The sequence below is a fragment of the Podarcis vaucheri genome (genome assembly GCF_965113315.1).
Source record: "Podarcis vaucheri genome assembly, chromosome: 12".
Taxonomy (NCBI): domain Eukaryota; kingdom Metazoa; phylum Chordata; class Lepidosauria; order Squamata; family Lacertidae; genus Podarcis; species Podarcis vaucheri.
In genome coordinates, this window is record NC_138750.1 from 19,123,220 (window position 1) to 19,143,569 (window position 20,350).

The window sequence follows — 20,350 nt, forward strand, 5'->3', positions numbered from 1 at the left end:
CAGCACAGCGCGCTCTGAAAGCACATTTCTCCCATCAAGTAGAGATATGCAACCCCGACCTACGCGCGCCTACTCGGAAGCAAGCCCCCGTTCAATTCAACGAGGCTCCTAAGTAAGTGTGTGCATTACGAACTTCGCAGTCTCCCGATTAGAACTGCGATTTAAAGATATCAAATATGTTGGGGGGGGGAGCTGATTTTTAAAGCATCGGGACCACGCCCACTTCCATGCAGCCGACAAGTGGCTCAAGTAGGAAGGAACACACACGAACCCTCGTAACTGCTGTCAAAACCGGCTTCCCCCTCCCCCCGCCTACGTGGTTTAGCTTTCCAGGCCACCCATTTGGGCAAATCGCATAAAAATTAACGATGATGTTTTTAAAAACAAAATCATGGTAGACGGGCGTGGGGGAGCGTATGCAACGTCTTGCAAGATGTTCAACGGAAAGGGAGGAGGGGAGGGAACCCGACACGCGCCTCGGGTAGCCTTCCCCGGCACGCGCGCGTCATGCGGTCCTCCCACCCCACCCGATTTTTATTTTTTAAAAAATAATATATAGAAAATCTGGGCCTTTCTCCCTGACGGAGACGCCGCCGTTTGCCCGCAGAGAGGGAGAGCTGTGCAAGCCAGCAAGGATCGCCACCCGTCTTCCAATGGCATCTGAATCCCGGGCTCTCCCCACCCCCCACCCCGCCTCCCCCACCATGCGCGAAAGGATATATATACGGGAAAGGCGAAAGGCGGCCGATCAATGGAAGGAGCCGGAATCCACGCAAATCGCCTGGGAGAGGCAGCCAAGCGGGCAGAGGCGCAGTCACGTGCAGCTGCTGCCACCGCCGCCACCCTCCCCGTTCTGGAATGCTAATAAACCCGGGGAGTTCCAATGCCGAACGCGGCGGAGCTGAGTGTTCTTTTTCCTCCTCCTCCCGCCCCCCCCCACGTCGGGGGAACCACCCGGCACTGCAGTGTAGGGCGCAGTGCTGTTGTCACCTGATCGCCAGGCGCGCCGCCCCTCGCTCCCCCCCCCCATAAGTAAGGAGGGAATGGTAGTGTCTGGTATGTGACACCGCAGCCCCTCCCCTGCGCGATCTGTGGCCGCTAAGCCTCAGAAGCTGCGGGCGCCGGCGGCGGAGAGAGGGAGTCCCGGTAGCTGTGCAGCCACCGCCTTCATGAACAGGTGAGTCGGTCCAGCGGCAGCTTCTCTTGGTGCTGCGAGGGGAGACAGACCTCTGGCTGCCTTCTCCGCGGCGGGCAGGTGGAAGATGCTGCTGTGCTGGGTGCACTGCCCTGGCCCATTTCTTGCAAGGCTTTCCCGTTGGTTTCAGAGCTTGGTTTTTGCGGAGGGTGGCGCAGGGCTCCTGAAACGAGCGTGGCTTTGGGGAACGGGGTGCTTGGCTCAAAGGATATATGGGAAGATAAAAGATGGTATGTTGCGCTGCTGAACAGCATCCTACACAAGCCACGAGATCTTTAGATTATTATTATTTTAAACAATTTTTTTTAAAGATAGACCTTTGTTTGCAAAATGTCACAGGAAAGCAAATGTGAGTGGCTTGGTTGTAGAACTTTATTGTTACACGATCATATTCTTCATATTTAAAAATGGAGAGGGATATTTCATGCGCTCTAACCACATGAAACAAAAACATTTACGTACATGGATATGTGTCCCCCCCCCTTGCCTGCCTGGTGTGTAGCACATGCATTTTAGGATTACTTGACCTTTTAAAAAAAATCATATTTGGTTTTTTATTAACATATTGATCTCTGTGTTTAGGAAATGGAAGGAGGAAATAGTCCCCTCTTAATGAGGCCAGATATGGGCAATTGGGTTTTTCATATGCTACAGAACTGTGTGTGTCAAAAAAATGAGAAATACAGATGGAACTGAAAAAGGAGAGCTTTCAAATGCAGGGTGCGGGTGGAATTAGACAGTTAAGATGAATTATGACTAAGGAGGCACCAGGGAGTACTAACTATGCGATCCAATATGTATCTATTCAAAATATATCCCTCTGAGCTCAATGGGGCTTGTTTCCTAGCTTGAGGCTACAGCCCTAGTCTTGTTATTTGGGAATAGCCCCCATTGAATTCAGTGGAATTTACATTGAGTAGATTTGTATTGGATTGTGCTGAAAGTTATAGATTTAAAAAGACCAGGTCACATCAGAATGCTTACTTTTTGGCTAAGGAAACTCTTATTAAGGGTTGACAGTTTGGTTATTAATATGTTTGGAAAGCCAAATCTGCCAGGGGAATGGGTGAAAATCCAGGGATGTGCAAGAATGGGTGTGTCAGCGAGACTTTTTGCCAATATTGTATATCGTGATTGCTCTGTCTGGACTGCACAATTGCTGGTTCCACAATGAAGCTAGAGATAGTCAAAGACTGTACTTTTTGCCAGCAAAATTGGCAGCTGTGGAACAAACCAGTATGTTAAGGTAACGCCCAGTGAATGTGTCCTTCTCAGAGACTCAAGTTTGTCCTTGGTTAAGCAAAAACATTTCCTTTCATCAAGTTACTTCTCCCCCTCCCTGCCACTAATGATGAAAATGGATACCCTGTGGAAACTTGGAGAAGGAGTGGCGCAGAATGACCCCTAAATTCTGTTCAGCTGTGTAGAAAACCACACCAAAGCCATTGAATGGTGACATTTTTGTATGTGTATTTATGATGGTGGGCATTGTAGGAAAAAATACAGAGCAGAAGAAACTTAAAAGGCTTGAGCTTACTTTGACAGTGATCACTGGCTAGCAAAGAGACATTCATTAACTGGGTTCTGATTTGTAGGATATGTTACTAAAAGAGGAATCGCTTATGCTTAATTCTTAGTGGAGTTAAGGTAAGCTATTTGAGTGTTGTGCAATGTTTGGGGCGGAGGAAGGAGATTATTCAGAGGCTAGTAAAACTGAGAATTCTGTTGATCGCAGTGGGAACTACAGTTATACGTTCCTGTAATATTTTCAAAATCTAGGCATGGATGGAGAACTGAATGAGACAGAGATTCAGATAAGCTAACGCATGTGGGTTGAACCTGTAAGGACCATTTGATCAAGTTAATTTTGGAGAGAGTCTATTTCAATGGGTGATACTGATAAAATACCACAGTAGATGTTTTTCTGTCTCTGTCTCTCTCCAATCCTGCATTGAGATGATAAAACTGAACTTTTATTATGGCCTTGTAACTGGGGACTTGCTTGGGAGCAAGCCTTGCTAAACACAGTGGGTCTAACGCTTTGTAAATGTTTAGGATCAGGCAGTTAAAAACCTAAGCGGCTACATACAATCATAATTATTCCCTGCCACTAGAGCCCCTTTTTAGAATGTGGGGTGTATAGCGGACTCTGGTGCACTGAAAGGAATGGGTACCATGTGGAAAAAACAGGTATTAGTCAGTTGCAGCCTGCAATCATGGTTAGCTTTAGCTAGAATTCTCAGCATTTGTCTTTTTTGTTCCTTTGGGGAGGACAGGAAGTTCTCAGAATTCACTTGGCAAAAGCAGAAGCAGAAGCTTTGTTTGTCAGGATTTAATTTTCTACGGGCTCTCAATACTACAGTGTTCTTTAATAATGTAATTTTGAATATAATTCCTTGCAGAGTTTGTGCATTAAAGGGTATTGAAAGATATGCTGTGAATGGAGAGTCCAAAACTGTCAATTTTAAGCCTTGATATAAAACAGAGGAGAAAACATTTGGTTGTGGGGGGAATTCAGCTGCCACCTGAGGGATAATTAGAAGTGTGATGGATACAAGATGCTTGACAACATGTGCATTAAAAGTGCCTTAAGAACACTGGTGTCAAAATGATTAACTTCTGCCCTGTAATACCTGCCTAAGAATGTTCCAGAACAAAATGGCTCCTCAAGTTGTCTCGCAAATATGTGCATAGGATTTCAGACTGGAGCATTCCAGAACACCCACCTTATTGCTAAATGGACATTCAAGCAGAATAAGCAATTAGCTTTTCAAACTTACACAGCAAATCCAAGAACTGAAGTTCTTGGTGCAATTGAATTGTGGCAGTACAGAAATTGAGCTTGTCTCCTATAATTTTATATTAACTAAGCTTTGGCTCGGTGCGGAGAGCATTTGTTAAGAGAAACCAGCCGTGCAAAGCGATGTGAAATCTTGCTAGCTTTTCCGGAAGCCTACAAGAACTGTTAATAATCTGTGCTGATGGGGTTTAAGCTCCCCCTCTAACACTGGGGAAGCAAACACACAAGTTCCAAATTTGGATAGCAAAACAATAATGCCTTTATTAGGACCATCCAAAAATCACAAGGTGGAGGCCAAGCTTTTAAGCGCACTGGGAATCTTCAGTTTAGATGTTAAGCAATAAGATTGAGCAGGGTGGGGAGAGAGATGTTGCTGGGCTAGTTGGAAGCCCAACTCTGCATTCAGCTACCAGCCTTGAGACAAAATGGAGGAGCTGTTTTTTGCAGACTTAATTTAAGTAGATTGTGCCTGGCGCAAAAGACCACTGGGTTGCAACAAGGCATGCTGGGTCAAAGAAACAATGGCCTTTCTTCCTTTGAAAATAAAAAGCAACAGTTGTTCAAATCTGCCTTTAAAGCGGGAATTGGCCTGGGCCAATGACCTCCTTGAGTGCTTTTGCTTGGCTGGAATGTGCCCTGTATCTGCGGCGATGCCTGTTGCTTGGCTGGATGGAAAGATGGGGGCTGAGGAAGTGTAGGAACCTCTGGTTTTTGCAGGGCTTGAACATGCCCTCCCATGCAAAGGCAAGAGCTGCATGTGTTGGCCTCTTTCCACTTTAGCCTCTGGCTGTTAGCTCTGCTTGCTGGGGCTGATGGGAGTTGTAGTTCAGCAACATCTGGAGGGCCAAGGTTTACCCCACACCTGCTCTATAGACACTTGCCTGGTTCCTCTGATGAGTAAAAATGGGAGAGTAGGGTGTGAGGAACGCACACCGCACGTTGCATTGGTGTGTGAATGGGGCTGCAGTTCCATGCACGGTTACTCCCAAGAAAGTTCCATTTAACTCAATGGACGTCAAAATGCATAGGGTTGCTCTTCACACAACAAGTATATGCAGTCAGGCATGCTGTCCTTTTTGTTATTGTGGCTTGCTTGCTTTCATGGGCTAGTCAGTGGCTTATTTGAAAAGCTGGCTTTTTAATCTTTATGGATGATGACTGGTAACCAGATTGCTACTTTTAACTTATGGGTTTAATTTTATTTATTTTTTAAACAGAAGGCTTGCATGTTATATCAGGAACTCCTTTTAAAAGCAGGTTGCTATGTGCCATTAGTGTGTGTGTGTTTGTGTGTGTGTGTGTGTGTGTGTGTTGCTTTTTGAGAAATAGGCTCCTTGGGTGCTCACTGCTAGTTGTATTGTCCTTTTGGATCCCAGTCAGGCATATCTCATGGTGGGGGGCATAGCAGCCAACTCCTAGGGTCCGAGGGCCCTTCAGCCACCCCCATAAAATATTTGAGGGGGGTCACCCCCAAATTAATGTGCATTGCCATTCAAATGGTGTGCATGTGCCATGCCATGTGATCGATTATGTGGGGTGGGGCTGACCATGCCCCCTCCCCAATATTTTATTCAAGTTGGCACCCCTGGCAGGGGGGATGTCTGAATGAAAAACATGAAAATCTGCTGCACTGTGTTACAGTGAGGGTTGCCAACATGGCACCTGCAGGCACAGGTGTGCCCACTAATACCTGTTTATGCAAGATTACAAGTGATGTTTCATAGAAGGCTGAGAATGCCCCCCTTCCCCCATTCATTTATGTTTGGATGCCAGCCTCTCCTCACTTCCTTTATGGACCTGGCAAGGGTAATCTGTGATCTTTAGAGACTGAGGGATGGTGCTGGCAAGTACTGGATCAGTAGTTTTTCTTTTTTGCAGCCCGTACAACACCAACACAAGGTTTACTTTGATGGCAGTTTTCCCAAAGCCATGCTCATTTAACAGGACCCAGTTCATCTCGCTTTTATCCAGACCCCATGGAAAAAATCACTCTGCTTGTCTGGGGGAAGGAGGGTCAGCTTGGAGGGTTGTTACCACTGGCACTTTCTCCAAATTTCAAATGTGCCTGTAGGTTATCTGAGGTGAGCATATGGAGTTGTGTCTGCAATCCAAATGAACACTCCAGCACCTGTCATGAATCCATGTACAGGATATATATATGATCAGTTTTGCTAAAGTCCTAGGCTAGTGTGGGATTAGGATTGCAGCGAGAATGGATGGCCACATCTACACTGCAACTTCATTCTGGCTTTATGCAAGTTTAACTGCCATGACTTTCTCTGAAGAAGTTTGAAGATCGTATCCTGGTGAGCTGCGGACAATTTTATACTGTAATGGTGCCTTTCACAAAACTACCATTACCAGGGATATTTGAGCTGCTCTTTCCCATCACAGTTTTAAACAGAGAGAGCCATATGTGAGTTGTGTCTGTTCAAATTACATTATGACCCAAGTCCTTCAACTGCATGATCGGCCTCTGGGTGGTGGTTGTTGTTCTTTTGGTTTTCTAACATTGATCTGTTTCATTTGTGATATGTAGTTTTGCTCTGCTTTGTCTTGGTTTTTATCTAGTTTTTAGGGGAAATTATTGAGGTGTTTTATTTAAAAATGGAAACCATGTATGGAGGCTTTTTTTATTAAGTGGTATGCAATTTTTGTAAATCACATGCTTTTTTTTTTACAGGAGTGTAACACTGTTATGGCGGAACTCTTATTCTAGCGGTTAATCACAAGTAGTGCAGAAATGTGTACGCAGTGCTTCACTTTCCCAAAACTAAGCAATTATTGGAATGTCAGACCTGGATCTATAGCTGGGGAGAAAAACAACCCAGGAGAATTTTATTGTGTTTGGGAAATTGTCTTAAGTGCATGTGTTACATTTAATTTAAACTTATTTAGGTTTTCACACCCATTATCTGCTGCTGTTAGTGGTTTTTTCAGTTTGCAGGAGGCAAAGATCAATGGATCTTATTTTAATTACCTCCAACAAAAACAACTCCAAAATTCTTAAGACATTTTTTCCTGTGAGGATGTCACCTGATTAAATAGCAATGATAAGGCCAATGTGTTTGCGCCGAGTACTTTGTTTCCCCCTTCCCTTTCTGCGCATGCCTTGTATTTTTAAATTGGAACATACATAGTTGCGTTTCTTCATGTATAGAGTTAGGAAAGGAAATAATCAGTGTCAACATATCCGTCCTTTTCATTGCCAACAATGGTCTGTGTTATATGACTTATTATATTAAGCGGTGTAATAGGATTGATAGCAGACACATCTTGCTTCCTTCCGATTGTTATAAATGCCTACTCATACTGAAATAAATTAATGCACCTGATGTACTGTGGGAGAACAGCAATAAAACCTTCACAATATAACTGCTGTGTTATTTTTAATTTACTTAAGGCCTTTTTAAAAACTGCTTGAAAATTGTTTAGACAATAGCTAGCTTAGTATTTTCTAATGGTGACTTCCACAGAACCTAGGTTTCTGCTCGGAAACAAGCCCTATTAAGTTTGATGGCACTTACCCCGGTACCATTGCGTAGGATCGCTGCAGGCATTTGGACTTAATTACTTCTGAGTTGATGTGCACAGGATTGCGCCACAAGACTGTTTAAGATAAATTTATAGTGACATTTATTTTTTTACCTTGCATGTTGAAAATGAGAAGCAATGCCCTCTCTTTGCAATTTTGATGCTTTTTATTGGTGTGCACGATTGCGTTACAAGTGGGGTGGTGGTGTGTAGATATGCTAAAAAGCTGCGCACAAATGAAGAGTCAGTTGAGAAGCTGTAATGCATTAATGTTACAAAATAGAAAACGGTTATAGGCAGAGCTGGGTGGGGCCCAATGCAGTATTCAGCTCTCTGCCTTTTGTCTGGTAAAATGGCTGAGATGGAAGTTCTTGTCTACAAACCATTATTTTTGCATGACCTTTAAAAGGCAGGGGAAGAAATTAAATGTATCTCTTTGTTGCTGTACACTGTGCTAAGATATCAATGTATTGCCTTGGATTTTGCTGCTTGAGTTCCCCTCTTCAGCATGACTTGTCAAAGCAAAAAATTGAAACTCTGATTCAATGCCTGTTAATCCTGTTACTTCCAACTTCGGAGTTTTGAGGAATTTCATTTGTTAATGGTTTTGTTTGCAGAGATTTTATTTTTCATATGCTGAAAATGAATGAAGTGCATAGCTAACTGGTGTTTTCAAATGGAAATGGGGAATGGCGTATTAATACAGTGGTACGTCGGGTTACATATGCTTCAGGTTACAGACTACGTTAACCCAGAAATATTACCTTGGGTTAAGAACTTTGCTTCAGGATGAGAACAGAAATCGTGCTGCGGCGGCGCGGCGGCAGCGGGAGGTCCCATTAGCTAAAGTGGTGCTTCAGGTTAAGAACAGTTTCAGGTTAAGAGCGGACCTCTGGAATGAATTAAGTACTTAACCCAAGGTACCACTGTATTGGCACTAGGAGATCTGGCTGTGACACAACCTTACCAGAAAGTTGCAGAAAACATGAGCTGTCCATTTTAAAAGGTGCAGATGTATTTAAGTTTAATGTGCGAATGTCTTCAGAATTAGATATTGTCTATTGCAATATGTATTTGTAAAAGTCTTCTGTGATCTCTTGTGGGAGAGAAAAGGCATACATTTTCACAGACTTTATATTTGAGATATTCCTCTAAAAAATCAGTTTTTGTTTAAAGATCTTGATTGGTTATGCCAGTGTAACAGAAGTTAAATTAACTAGGGGGAAAACTGCAATTCCTCAAATACTTTGTGGATTGCCATTTCCCCTTTAATACTGAAGCTTAACAGCTTCATAGAACATAGTGAAAGTTCTTCATTTTAGAACAGTACCACTATCTACTTAGAGCTCTAAAGGAGAAAGACCCTCTTTTTTTCTAATGTTCTGATTTTGTAATCTCAAAAGTCAAGTCACACCACCAAACTACTAATGTGAGCAGATAACAGGTAAAAGGCGAAAGGAACATCTTCAGTACAGGGAGAGAAACAAAGAAGGCTTTCCCCACATAACAGCAGAGGCGGTTTTAGGGTAGCGCAACTGGTTCGGCCACGCTGGGCACCATGCTATAGGGGGCGCCACAACAGTGCTGTGGAAGGGAGCGCGAGAAACATGGGTGGCAAATTTTAGCGCTGTGCAGGGCACCACTGAAATTTTAGAGCCCCAAATCCACCACTGATGACAGATTTTAAATGGTCCAGCCAGTCGTATCGCTTGCTAGGGATCCCTGCAAACTGTAGTTCTGTGTGGAAGCCAGGAATATCTTTAGTTCTTGAGACCCTTGCCAAACTACCATGCCCAGGATTTGTTGAGAGAATCTAAAACAGCTTAACTGGGGTTAAACACATTATGCTTAACAGCAGGTAACAAACAAAGCCCAGGAGTGCTTCCACTCTCCTGCTATTTTTGAGTGGGATTCAGTCCCATTCCAGCAAATTCAGGTTGCACAATTAAAGTCAATTTGGAGGTCTTCTGCAACAAAAAGCCACTTTCCCTAAACATCAAACCAGCAATGGGAAAGTGTGAGATAGCATTTGCTTGGCCAACACCATCAAACCTCCCCACTGACGAATTAGGATGAATGCTCATTAAATAGTCAGTGTAATCTAACCTCCCTACAAATAAATCAGGATGAGTACTCAGTGAACAGTGCCCAAAAATGTTTTTTTAAGAAAACAACAATACAAAGACAAGAGGCGCTTTGGGAAGGGCTGATTCTGGTAGAGATGTGACTGGGAAACGGTTAGGTGTGCTTATGCATATTCATGTGTGCAAGCACCCCACTTCTCCCCTTCAGATTAGCCTGTCCCAAGGTGGCTTTTATTGAACGGCAACAACACAATAATAAACATGGTCCTGATATATGAATGCAAATGTAGCTCTTGGAACACTTACTAAAGTATACACATGCACCTCGTCAGCTCTGGCCACAAGAGTATGCTTGGAGTTTCCTTACAAATTCAGTTTTGGGTATACACCATAGCGTGCCCAGACTCTGTCCTCTCAATTTTCTCAGTTTATTATTTATACCCCGCCCATCTACGTATACCTACGCCAGAAGAGATCTTCCTTGCTCTCTCTCTAATGGCATTTCAGACTGCCATTCAAAAACTACTTAAAGCAAGCCTTTGGGCTTAGTTAGGATATGTTTTAGATACAGTCAACCAGATTTTGTGAGGGTTTTTCTTCTGCTGGTTTTATTTTATTGCATTATCTTGCAGGTTGTAAGCTGCTTTGGGCATTGCTATGCAGTGGAAGAATGGATTGAGAGACAATCAATCAATCCATCAAATGTAGGATTCAGGCTATTAAGCATTTTGGATTGTGCATTAGATTGCCGTGGGAACTCACTGCAGAAGCCAAGACACTGGTATAATGTGCTCCTCATTGGCCCACCCCAAATGGAATTCAGAATGTTGAACTAGCAGAACATTATTGTCAGGATTACGGAATCGCCATGCTTCACAAAACTCATCAGCGTACATTGTGCAACATAATTTGATGTACATGCCTGAGAACAGAGAAAAGCAAGAGTCTGGCTTGTTGATGGCGCACTTTAAAATCCCCTAAAATAGCTGCCCAGAAGAAATGTAGAAATGGCACAGTTGCTTTGTCAGGGTCCTCACAATGTTGTTGGACTCTGAGTCCTATCAGCGCCAGCCAGCAAATATTAGGAATGATGGAATTTGTAGTCCAGCGACACCTAAAGGGCCACAGATTTCCCATTCCTGCTCCAGACATTATAAACCATTTAAAATTATCCGCCAATGCAAAATTTTGCTACTCTGTCTCCTGAGCATTGGAAAATCTGCTTAACCACACCACCAGAGACCTCACCAGGCATTTACACATGCTTTTAAGCCTCTGTTAGCCTTAAGATAACTACAGAAGCATGCTCCATTGTTTGGAGCAATGTGGCCTAGCTCCCTAATTCACCCACCACCCTCTAGTCAAGGGTTAGAAGCTTGCATCTTACAAATATGCGTATGCTGAGCTTTTCATGATGCCTAGGTATGTGCCCAGCACATACGTAGCATGGTGCTTTTACAGTGAAATTGCAGAATGTGCTGAGCTCTAAATAAGAGTCCATTGTGTTCTTTACACAGTTCTTAAAACGTCCAGAATATGTTTCAGAATCTATAACTATGATAGATAGATAGATAGATAGATAGATAGATAGAGATAGTATTTCCCCCTAACATGGACTCAAGGCGGCACACAGATAAAATAAGAACAGATAATGTAGTAATGAAACTCTGCTCATTTAGTTGCTTGAACTTCTTTTCAATACAAATTGCATTTGTGTTTGTCTGACAAAACTTTTTTATTTTAAAAAAAGCTGTATGTGTGTTTGTTTAAAATGGGTTTTATTTTATTCTTAATATTTATTTTTGTATAGAATAAAACACCTTTCCAACAGTTCCTCTTATGAAAATACTGTCCATTGGAAAAAAGGATCAAGATTTGTGCAAGTGTGTGTGTGTGTGTGTGTGTGTGTATTCTTACTGGTGCCTTTCTTGTCAAGAATTGCCCTAGTGGGTCCATTCAGTAGTCTGCCCATTGCAGCGGCTGATCTGTAACACTGGGTGCTTCCATGAAGTGCTTTCTTGTGGGCTTGGTGCTGCTTTGTATGTTCACAGTGTCTACACAGCATCATCATCAAAATACTGCCTCATTTCCCTCCTCCATTTAAAATTTGGTTTTACCATTTCTGTGGGTTTTTTTTCCCTTTGCTGGATTTTCCACGGGAACAGTGAATCTAGCTAAAACAGCAAAATAATCCCCGCCCCCCATGAGGACAATGACCTATGGATGCTGCACAAAAACTGCATGCGCGAGTAGCATTGAATCCCCAATGGAATCACCCACTGATTTAGACCTGGAAGCATTAAGGGTATTGGAGCTCTCAGTACCTAGACTATATTCCTTTCCTTGCTCATCATCTGCTTCAAGCAGTTTCAGTTTTAAGACTACCCTGATGGGAGCATCAGTGCATATAACCAATGTACACTCACTGTGACTTCCGCCTCCTTGGAGTTGATTGGTGCTGCAGAGGAACTCATTTGTTCTTCGAATGTTCTGCAAAAATGAAAGGGCAATCAATTAGAGAAGGCATTAGGGTCCCCTCGGACATCTTCTGCATGTGCATGCCAGATTTGTTCTGAGAAATGTGCTCCTGTCTGGTACATCAGACAGGGTCAGGAAACTTGAGTCTTTTGTTATCAGAGCATTTCCATTTTTTAAATAAAGGAAATATCTAAATATTCTAGAAACGTTGAGCAAAATTCTCACCCCCTGCCAACTTCAAATTAAGATACAGCTAAAAACACTAATATAGCTATCCATTAAGTAGTACAGTGGTACCTCGGGTTACATACGCTTCAGGTTACATATGCTTCAGGTTACACACTCAGCTAACCCAGAAATAGTGCTTCAGGTTAAGAACTTTGCTTCAGGATAAGAACAGAAATTGGGCTCTGGCAGTGCGGCGGCAGCAGGAGGCCCCATTAGCTAAAGTGGTGCTTCAGGTTAAGAACAGTTTCAGTTTAAGAACAGACCTCTGGAACGAATTAAGTACTTAACCCGAGGTACCACTGTACTGGAATCAGCTACATGAAAAATAAGATCTCTAGCAATGTTGATTTAGACAAAAAACATTAGTGCTGATTGGTTTCTGAATGTCTGATGTAGATTTTCAGTTTCGTTGTTCTGTGTGGGACAATGACAATAAAGATTATCATATCGTATTGGGGTTAGAGCCAGATGCAAGGAAGCTAGCAAAATACTCAAGCAAAAAAAAATACAGTTGTGCCATTTAGCAGTTTATATTACATACTCCTTAAGCTAACAGGGATAGTCTTGTTACAGATAGGTAGCCGTGTTGGTCTGCCATAGTCAAAATAAAAAAATTCCTTCCTGTAGCACCTTAAAGACCAACTAAGTTAGTTCTTGGTATAAGCTTTCGTGTGCATGCACACTTCTTCAGATACCGGTGAGGTTGATGGACTTCCATTTCATGCGGCTCAATGTGGTGCCTTCCATGGTTCCAGTTACAGATAGGTAGCAGTGTTGGTCTGCCATAGTCAAAATAAAAAAATTCCTTCCTGTAGCACCTTAAAGACCAACTAAGTTAGTTCTTGGTATAAGCTTTCGTGTGCATGCACACTTCTTCAGATACCGGTGAGGTTGATGGACTTCCATTTCATGCGGCTCAATGTGGTGCCTTCCATGGTTCCAGTTACAGATAGGTAGCCGTGTTGGTCTGCCATAGTCAAAATAAAAAAATTCCTTCCTGTAGCACCTTAAAGACCAACTAAGTTAGTTCTTGATATAAGCTTTCGTGTGCATGCACACTTCTTCAGATACAGTATCTGAAGAAGTGTGCATGCACACGAAAGCTTATACCAAGAACTAACTTAGTTGGTCTTTAAGGTGCTACAGGAAGGAATTTTTTTATTTTAGGGATAGTCTTAGCTTTATGAATGTCTGTAGCTTAGAACTACTCCTAATAGCTGAAGCTACCTTCTCCATAAAATGGGGGAGGAGGCTATTTCAGTGGTAGATGCAGCATGGCATAGTGGTTAGAGACTAGGACTGCGGAGAATGTGCCAGGTACAGATTTCCACTTAGCCACGTAGGTCGCTTGGTGACCTGGGGCCAGTCATTCTCTTTCAACCTTCTCTGTATCACAGGGTTGTTGTGAGGATAAAATAGGGGAGAGAACCCTGTATGCCACTTGGAGCGCTTTGGGCAAAGGTAAACATATTATTGAGTAATAAATATAGGACATCTGCCTGTTGCATGAGGTCCTGGGTTCACTCTCCAGCTAGAGGACCTTGCTGAACTGCTGCACACCAGAACATATGGCTTATTGGTCTGTTTCATATGTTCAAAGCCATTGTTTCATGATTTGTAGAAGAAATAGACACTTCTCCCATCTTCTCCCATCTTACATTCTCCAGACGTCTTCTCAACATGGACCTTTTCTCTCTACTCACTGAGAGAAACTCTTTTGCCTTGTTAACTACCTGCCTTTGCATCTGGAAAGTTCTGAATATTTATACCCTTCTCCTATGTTTACTTGGAAGGAAGCCTCGCTTTGTTTAATGAAACTTACTGCCCAATAAGCGTGTATAGAAGGAGCGTCTCCAGCCCCATTGTTCTGCCCGGACGCTGAGGTCCAGCACCGAGGGCCTTCTGGCGGTTCCCTCATTGCGAGAAGCAAAGCTACAGGGAACCAGGCAGAGGGCTTTCTCGGTAGTGGCACCTACCCTGTGGAATGCCCTCCCATCAGATGTCAAAGAGATAAACAACTACCTGACATTTAGAAGACCTCCGAAGGCAGCCCTGTTCAGGGAAGTTTTTAATGTCTGACATTTTAATGTATTTTTAATCTTTGTTGGAAGCCACCCAGAGTGGCTGGGGAAACCCAGCCAGATGGGCGGGGTACAAACAATAAATTTATTTATTTATTTATTTATTTAAGATGTCAGCAAGTGATCTTGCTTAGTGTTCTTGCATTTGAGCTGCTATAGCAATGCAGCTAAGAGGCTGAGCAATGAATTGGGAAGTCCTTGCTCTGAACATCTCCTTGCCTGTGAACTCATTTGGTGGGCTTAAGCAAGCTACACACTTGTCAGTCTTGGTCCCCCCCACCTGCGACATGTGGATAGTAATACTGATTTGCCTTACATGGCTGCAGTAAAGATTGCAGCTACGTATTGGACGTGACCTGCTTTGAACACTTGAAAGCACTACACACGTCAATAAATTATTAGTACTACCACTGTTGATGTTACTTGTACAGGCAGAGCCAAATGGCCTCTGTACAGCATCATTGATAACTTTTGTATAGCACGTTCAAGTGTTCAAAGCACTTCACATTTTGTCTAGTTGCGGTCCTGTAGGATAATGCCTGCATAGTGGCAGTATCGTAGTGCAGAAGGCATGTGGACTGCGTGTCTAGGTGTTTTGCATTGATGTTCCTAGGTAGTATAAAAAGCTTCATTTTGATCAGGGGTGAAGATGCGTTGAGTTGAGCTTTTTTTAGGATTTTACCCCAGGACATATGCTGGATTAAATCAACCAGCGGGCCAGATTAGGCCCCCGAACGGACTTTGGACAAGCCTGTTTTAAATGCATGCCGTTGTAGTAACCAGGTAGTAGGCATGAGAATTCAAGTAAGACACAAATTTTAGAATTAATAAATTTCTGTCCCGCCCTTCCTCCCAAAGGAGGTCAGGACACAGCAAACATAAATAATATTAAAACAATGCAATTTGCAATTAAATATATATATATTTAAAACAAATAAAAACTAACTACGAAAGCTTTTAAAAGCAATTGTGTACCCTCACAGAAGCTAATTTCAAGGTTGCCATGGGCACTGTCTTTCAGCCATTAACCGTCTGAGTGAACAGGGATGTTTTAAAATTCCTCCTGAAAGTCAACAGTGCAAACAGGAAACTGTCACCAAGAAGGTCCTGTCACAGATCAACGCCAACTGGGCAGCAGCCTCTCCTGCCAATCATAGGGCCAGAGACAGTTAATAATGTGGGATGCTGTAACTTAAGTCCATCGACCCTGCGGGCCTCTTGTTCCAGTAATGAGTGATATGGGAGGCAATATTTATTTTTTCTTTCTTTAAAGTAGTAAATATATGGATCTATTACTGCTGCCATGTTACGTGCTGCCACTAGTCCTTCTTCACTGCAGGGTAAAATATATTTGATGCTGCTCTTTAACTATGTGGCCTCTTCCTAGTGCTCTTCAAAGTACACCCATATACATAATAATATACACATATGTTGATTATTGCTATTATCTTAGTCTGCCGTCCCCCCACCTTTTTAAGGTAGCCACTCACTGTTTTGGAGACTCCATACTTTCCCATCGTCCTGACCGAAGATCCCATCCCTTTGAACTTTACAATTGAAACTGGAAGCAGAGCGGTCACCAATAGTTGCAGCCTGGTCAGCTCCAGAGCTTGCTGCATGATGCATATAATCTTGTCCACTCCAGTTTTTTTAAAAAATTTTTTTGAGTGAATTCACTTAAGCTTCATGTCTCTCTGAAATTAGCCTTCAGTCCTCAAACTTACTTAGGGCTTGCCGTATCTGCATAACCCATTGAGCCGTTTCGTGAAAATAGCGGCGCCATCGGTGTGCAAAACGTCATTGCTCCACTGCAGTGCGTCGGCTCCCTCCTGTCAACCTAGCAGTTCGAAAGCATACCAGCACAGGTAGATACATAGGTACTGCTGTGGCGGGAAGGTAAATGGCGTTTCCGTGCGCTCTGGTTTCCATCACAGTGTTCTGTTGTGCCAGAAGTAGTTTAGTCCTGCTGGCCACATAACCCGGAAAAACTGTCTGAGGGCAAACGCTGGTTCCCTCAGCCTGAAAGCAAGATGAGCGCCGCAACTCCATAGTCGCCTTCGGCTGGACTTAACAGTCCAGGGGTCCTTTACCTTTTCCCCCGTCAGCTCCTTATAGCAGACAAATTTGACTTCCTCTCTCTTGTCGGTGAGGGAATTCAAAGCCCTTTTGGCTGGAAAGAACTTGGCGTCAGGCCTAGGGACGGAAAAGAAGATACCCTGGAAGTATTGGGGGAGGGGGCTCTGAGGCAGGCCTGAGTGGCTGGGGCAACCCAGCCAGATGGGCGGGGTAAAAATATTATTATTATTATTTATTTACAGCCAGGTCCCCAGCAGGACTTACAGGTACTGACACCTGTTCTGGGCCCTTCGTGTCTCTAGGATCCAGACCTGTGGAGCAGCTGTAGGGGACAGTCAGGAAGCACCCCATTATTCGTTTGCCCTCTAGAATGTTCTAGAGCAATGCTCTCGCAGGGCATTGTGGGTAATTACCATTCTGAGTGGCTTGCAGCCACTTGCTGCAGGTAGCAGCACCCCTGCTGCCTATCGCCATGGCAACCCAGTGACGTCTGAGGGAGTCCACAAAGGACACTTCGCCAGGCAGCCAGAGACTAATAATAATAATAATAATAAATTATAATTATTTATTATTTCTACCCCACCCTTCTCGCTGGGTTTCCCCAGCCAGTCTGGGTGGCTCCCAACAGAATATTAAAAACACGATAAAACATCAGACATTAAAAACTTCCCTAAACAGGGCTGCCTTCAGATGTCTTCTACAAGCCAGATAGAAAGCTGATTGGGAAGAGAGCCCAGGAGGCAGGGTGGTTACAGGAAATATAGGCAGTGAGCGAAAAGGAGAGGAGCCTGAGGAACAGAGAGAAGAGACCCACCTCTGTGGAGAAAGGGGTGGCAAGAAACCAGGGGGAATTTCGCCTAAGGACAGGAAGAGTCATGCACTGCAGGTATGGAAGAATAAGGCCCAAAGACTGGCACGGTGCCAGATTTAACTTGAAATGAGGTGGATTTCTAGTAACTACTGGATACATTAAAAAAGCACAGGTGCCCATGCAGGTCTTTGGAGCATTTTACGGTTCACCTGTCTGAAACTTGAAAATAGGATTCGTTTGTAATTGCCTGGCCTACTTCCTCCAGCAGCTACAGACTGACCGTCTCTTGGTAATATTTAGGGTACAATCTGTAATTGGTAAACTGCATTTCCGTGTGCTCTGGCTTCCGTCACGGTGTCCCGTTGCGCCAGAAACGTTTAGTCATGTTGGCCACATGACCCGGAAAGCCATCTCTGGACAAACGCCGGCTCCCTTGGCCTGAAAGCGAGATGAGCGCTGCAACCCCATAGTCGCCTTTGACTGGACTTAACCGTCCAGGGGTCCTTTACCTACAATCCGTAATTCTCAATATCTGTCTACTCAGTAGAAAAGGTATGGATAGTATGAGTCAAAAGTGTACAGGCGCTGAGGCATAATTCTGTTATAATTCACACTTTCCAGAGCTGATCCCTGATTATTTCTGGTCTGGATCACACATGCATTGTCACCATTTAACCATACAGTGGTACCTCGCAAGACAAATGCCTCGCAAGACGAAAAACGCGCAAGACGAAAGAGTTTTCTGTTTTTTGAGTCGTTCCGCAAGACGAATTTCCCTATGGGCTTGCTTCACAAGGCGAAACGTCTTGCGAGTTTTGTTTCCTTTTTCTTAAAGCCGCTAAGCCGTTAATAGCCGCTAAGCCGCTAATAGCCGTGCTTCGCAAGACGAAAAAACCGCAAGACGAAGAGACTCGCAGAACGGATTAATTTCGTCTTGCGAGGCACCACTGTAATGATGTTCAAATGTGAAAGGGCCAACCTCGCTGTGACATCATATTGCATCTTCTCTGAGACTGTGTGTATGTCAGAGTATTCTATTGTGCTTTTTTGAACATTTTTCCACACAAGAGCCGCTTCAACTGAAGTCTCTCAATGTCTACACTAGTGGATGGCTCTCAGTAGGGGATGTATATAAATGTGTGTTGTTGTCCTGTCCCCTCAGTTAGTAGTAATAATAATAAATTTTTATTTATACCCCGCCCTCCCCAGCCAAGACCGGGCTCAGGGCGGCTAACAACCAATAATAAAAACAAGTTGATTAAAATACAATTTAAAAGATTAAGATACAACATTAAAACATTAGGGTGCAATCTCTTCATAGGAGGAGAAAGGAAAAAGAAAGAGGAGGGAATCAAACTGGTTCTAAGCCAAAGGCCAGGTGGAACAACTCTGATTCCGCAGGGCCCTGGTCTCAAGAGACAGAGCATTCCACCAGGCCGGAGCCAGTGTTGAGAAGGCCCTGGCTCTGGTTGAGGCTAATCTAACTTCCTTAGGGCCCAGGACCTCTAGGGTGTTGCTATATATGGACCTTAAGGTCCTCTGTGGGGCATACCCATAGGTATGAGGGTCCTAGGCCGTGAAGGGCTTTAAAGTTCAAAACCAGCACCTTAAATCTGACCCTGTACCCCACCGGGAGCCAATGCAGCTAGAAAAGCACTGGGTGAATAGTACTTTCCCCACCCTTCCTGAGTTTCAGAAACTTAAGCATGCATGCAAGTACTTGTTACCTTGTACTTAAATATTTGAAGTACAAGTTTTCTGCTTGTGCATATACAGGGCTTGCATAAAGCTGTGGCTTTAAAAAAGTGTTTGTTATAGTTTTAATTTTGTAAATCACAGGGTGAATATGGATCACGGCTTCCCTGGATTTCAGATCCAGTGCAGAAAGGGGGCAAGGTTCTCCTTCATTGTCCTGCTGGTGATAGATTGATAGTTTAACACATGGTTATATATATACCTAGATAATTTTGTTGCCCTTTATTCATTCATAGTCTCCATTCTCAACCCCCTCACCTGGGCGTAAGCACCATTGAATTAAATAAGAAGGACTTCTGAGTGGACATGGTTAAGCAATCCATCAGTTCTGCTGATGGGTTGGGTCCAGTCTTACAGAAGACGGACTGAAATCATGGCGATTAGTTAGTTGTGATCTAATAATGTGAAATACATCTATAGTTTGAAAATAAAGTGGTGAAAGTTGCTGTGTGCACCTCCTTATTTCAGATGCAGTGATAAAAAGCTGACCAAGTGATCGTCGTATTTAACTTAAATCTTACTGATTTCAGTAGGCCTGCTCGAAAGGATAAGTTAAGTCTGGATCCAACGCTATGTGTGTATGGAATTAATACAATACTTACAAATACTTTGGATTCTTTACAGATCTGTGTGTTTTCCAGGTCAACACCCGGTACTTTTACTTCCAGTGTACTTTTTCTTCACTCCTGATACTGAATTCTGGTACAGTATTGATATCCAGTCTGCAGTGCTGCATTTTTTCATCTGGCACTCCATCCATGTAGGGCTAACAGCTGCCAGAGAGATCTACTCAATGCTAATCTCCCAGAAAATGCTTCTGAATATTGAACACTTTGCACAAAAAATTGTTTCTGAAATTTAGAAAAGGGGTCTAGCCATTTATCTTCCCTTAATTCAGTATTACTCACTAACAGCACAACAAAGGACCAGCGGCAAATACTTCCCATAGCTTTAAGCCAACAATTGCAAGTTGAAGATCAAAAGAATAGTTAACACCCCCACACCCCCACCCTGAGTCACTTTCTCGATTGCAGTTGATGTTCACTTATATTATTCTGGTGTATTATTCTCCCCCAAAGGGGAAATCCTACGAACACAATTTTTTTTCTTCTTCCTGTCTTTGTACTCGCCTCCCAAATCCAAGAATCGAAATCGTAGGATTTGGGGGTGGCTAGGAATAATATTTATTTATTTATTTATTTCCCGCCCTCCCCAGCTAAAGCCGGGCTCAGAGGAACATAGGACGCTGCCTTTCACTGAGTCAAGTAAAAGTCAGCTACTAACAGTGGCTCTGCAGAGTCTCAGATG

The 20,350-nt window shown here is 43.4% G+C and overlaps 1 protein-coding gene and 1 long non-coding RNA gene across 12 annotated transcripts in view; one reads left to right on the plus strand and one right to left on the minus strand.

Annotated features, from left to right (window-relative positions):
- Window positions 1-16,895, minus strand: part of LOC309515565 (uncharacterized protein) — a 144,992-nt gene extending 128,097 nt beyond the window's left edge. Inside the window, exons 1-2 of the mRNA XM_082193585.1 lie at window positions 15,891-16,895; window positions 12,040-12,103 (exon numbers count right to left, since the gene is read on the minus strand). Coding sequence (XP_082049711.1) covers window positions 12,040-12,103; window positions 15,891-15,907 — 81 coding nt within the window. The 5' untranslated portion in view covers window positions 15,908-16,895. The remainder of the gene's footprint in view (window positions 1-12,039; window positions 12,104-15,890) is intronic.
- The window catches only part of LOC309515570, a 109,665-nt gene continuing 90,355 nt past the window's right edge, over window positions 1,041-20,350 (plus strand). For 9 of the 11 annotated variants that reach the window (XR_014212502.1, XR_014212503.1, XR_014212504.1 and 6 more), the window contains exon 1: window positions 1,041-1,177. This is a non-coding gene — a long non-coding RNA (uncharacterized lncRNA). Of the gene's footprint in view, window positions 1,178-16,995; window positions 17,363-20,350 lie in introns of those variants that run through there. The other 2 variants (XR_014212511.1, XR_014212512.1) reach the window with 2 other exon arrangements.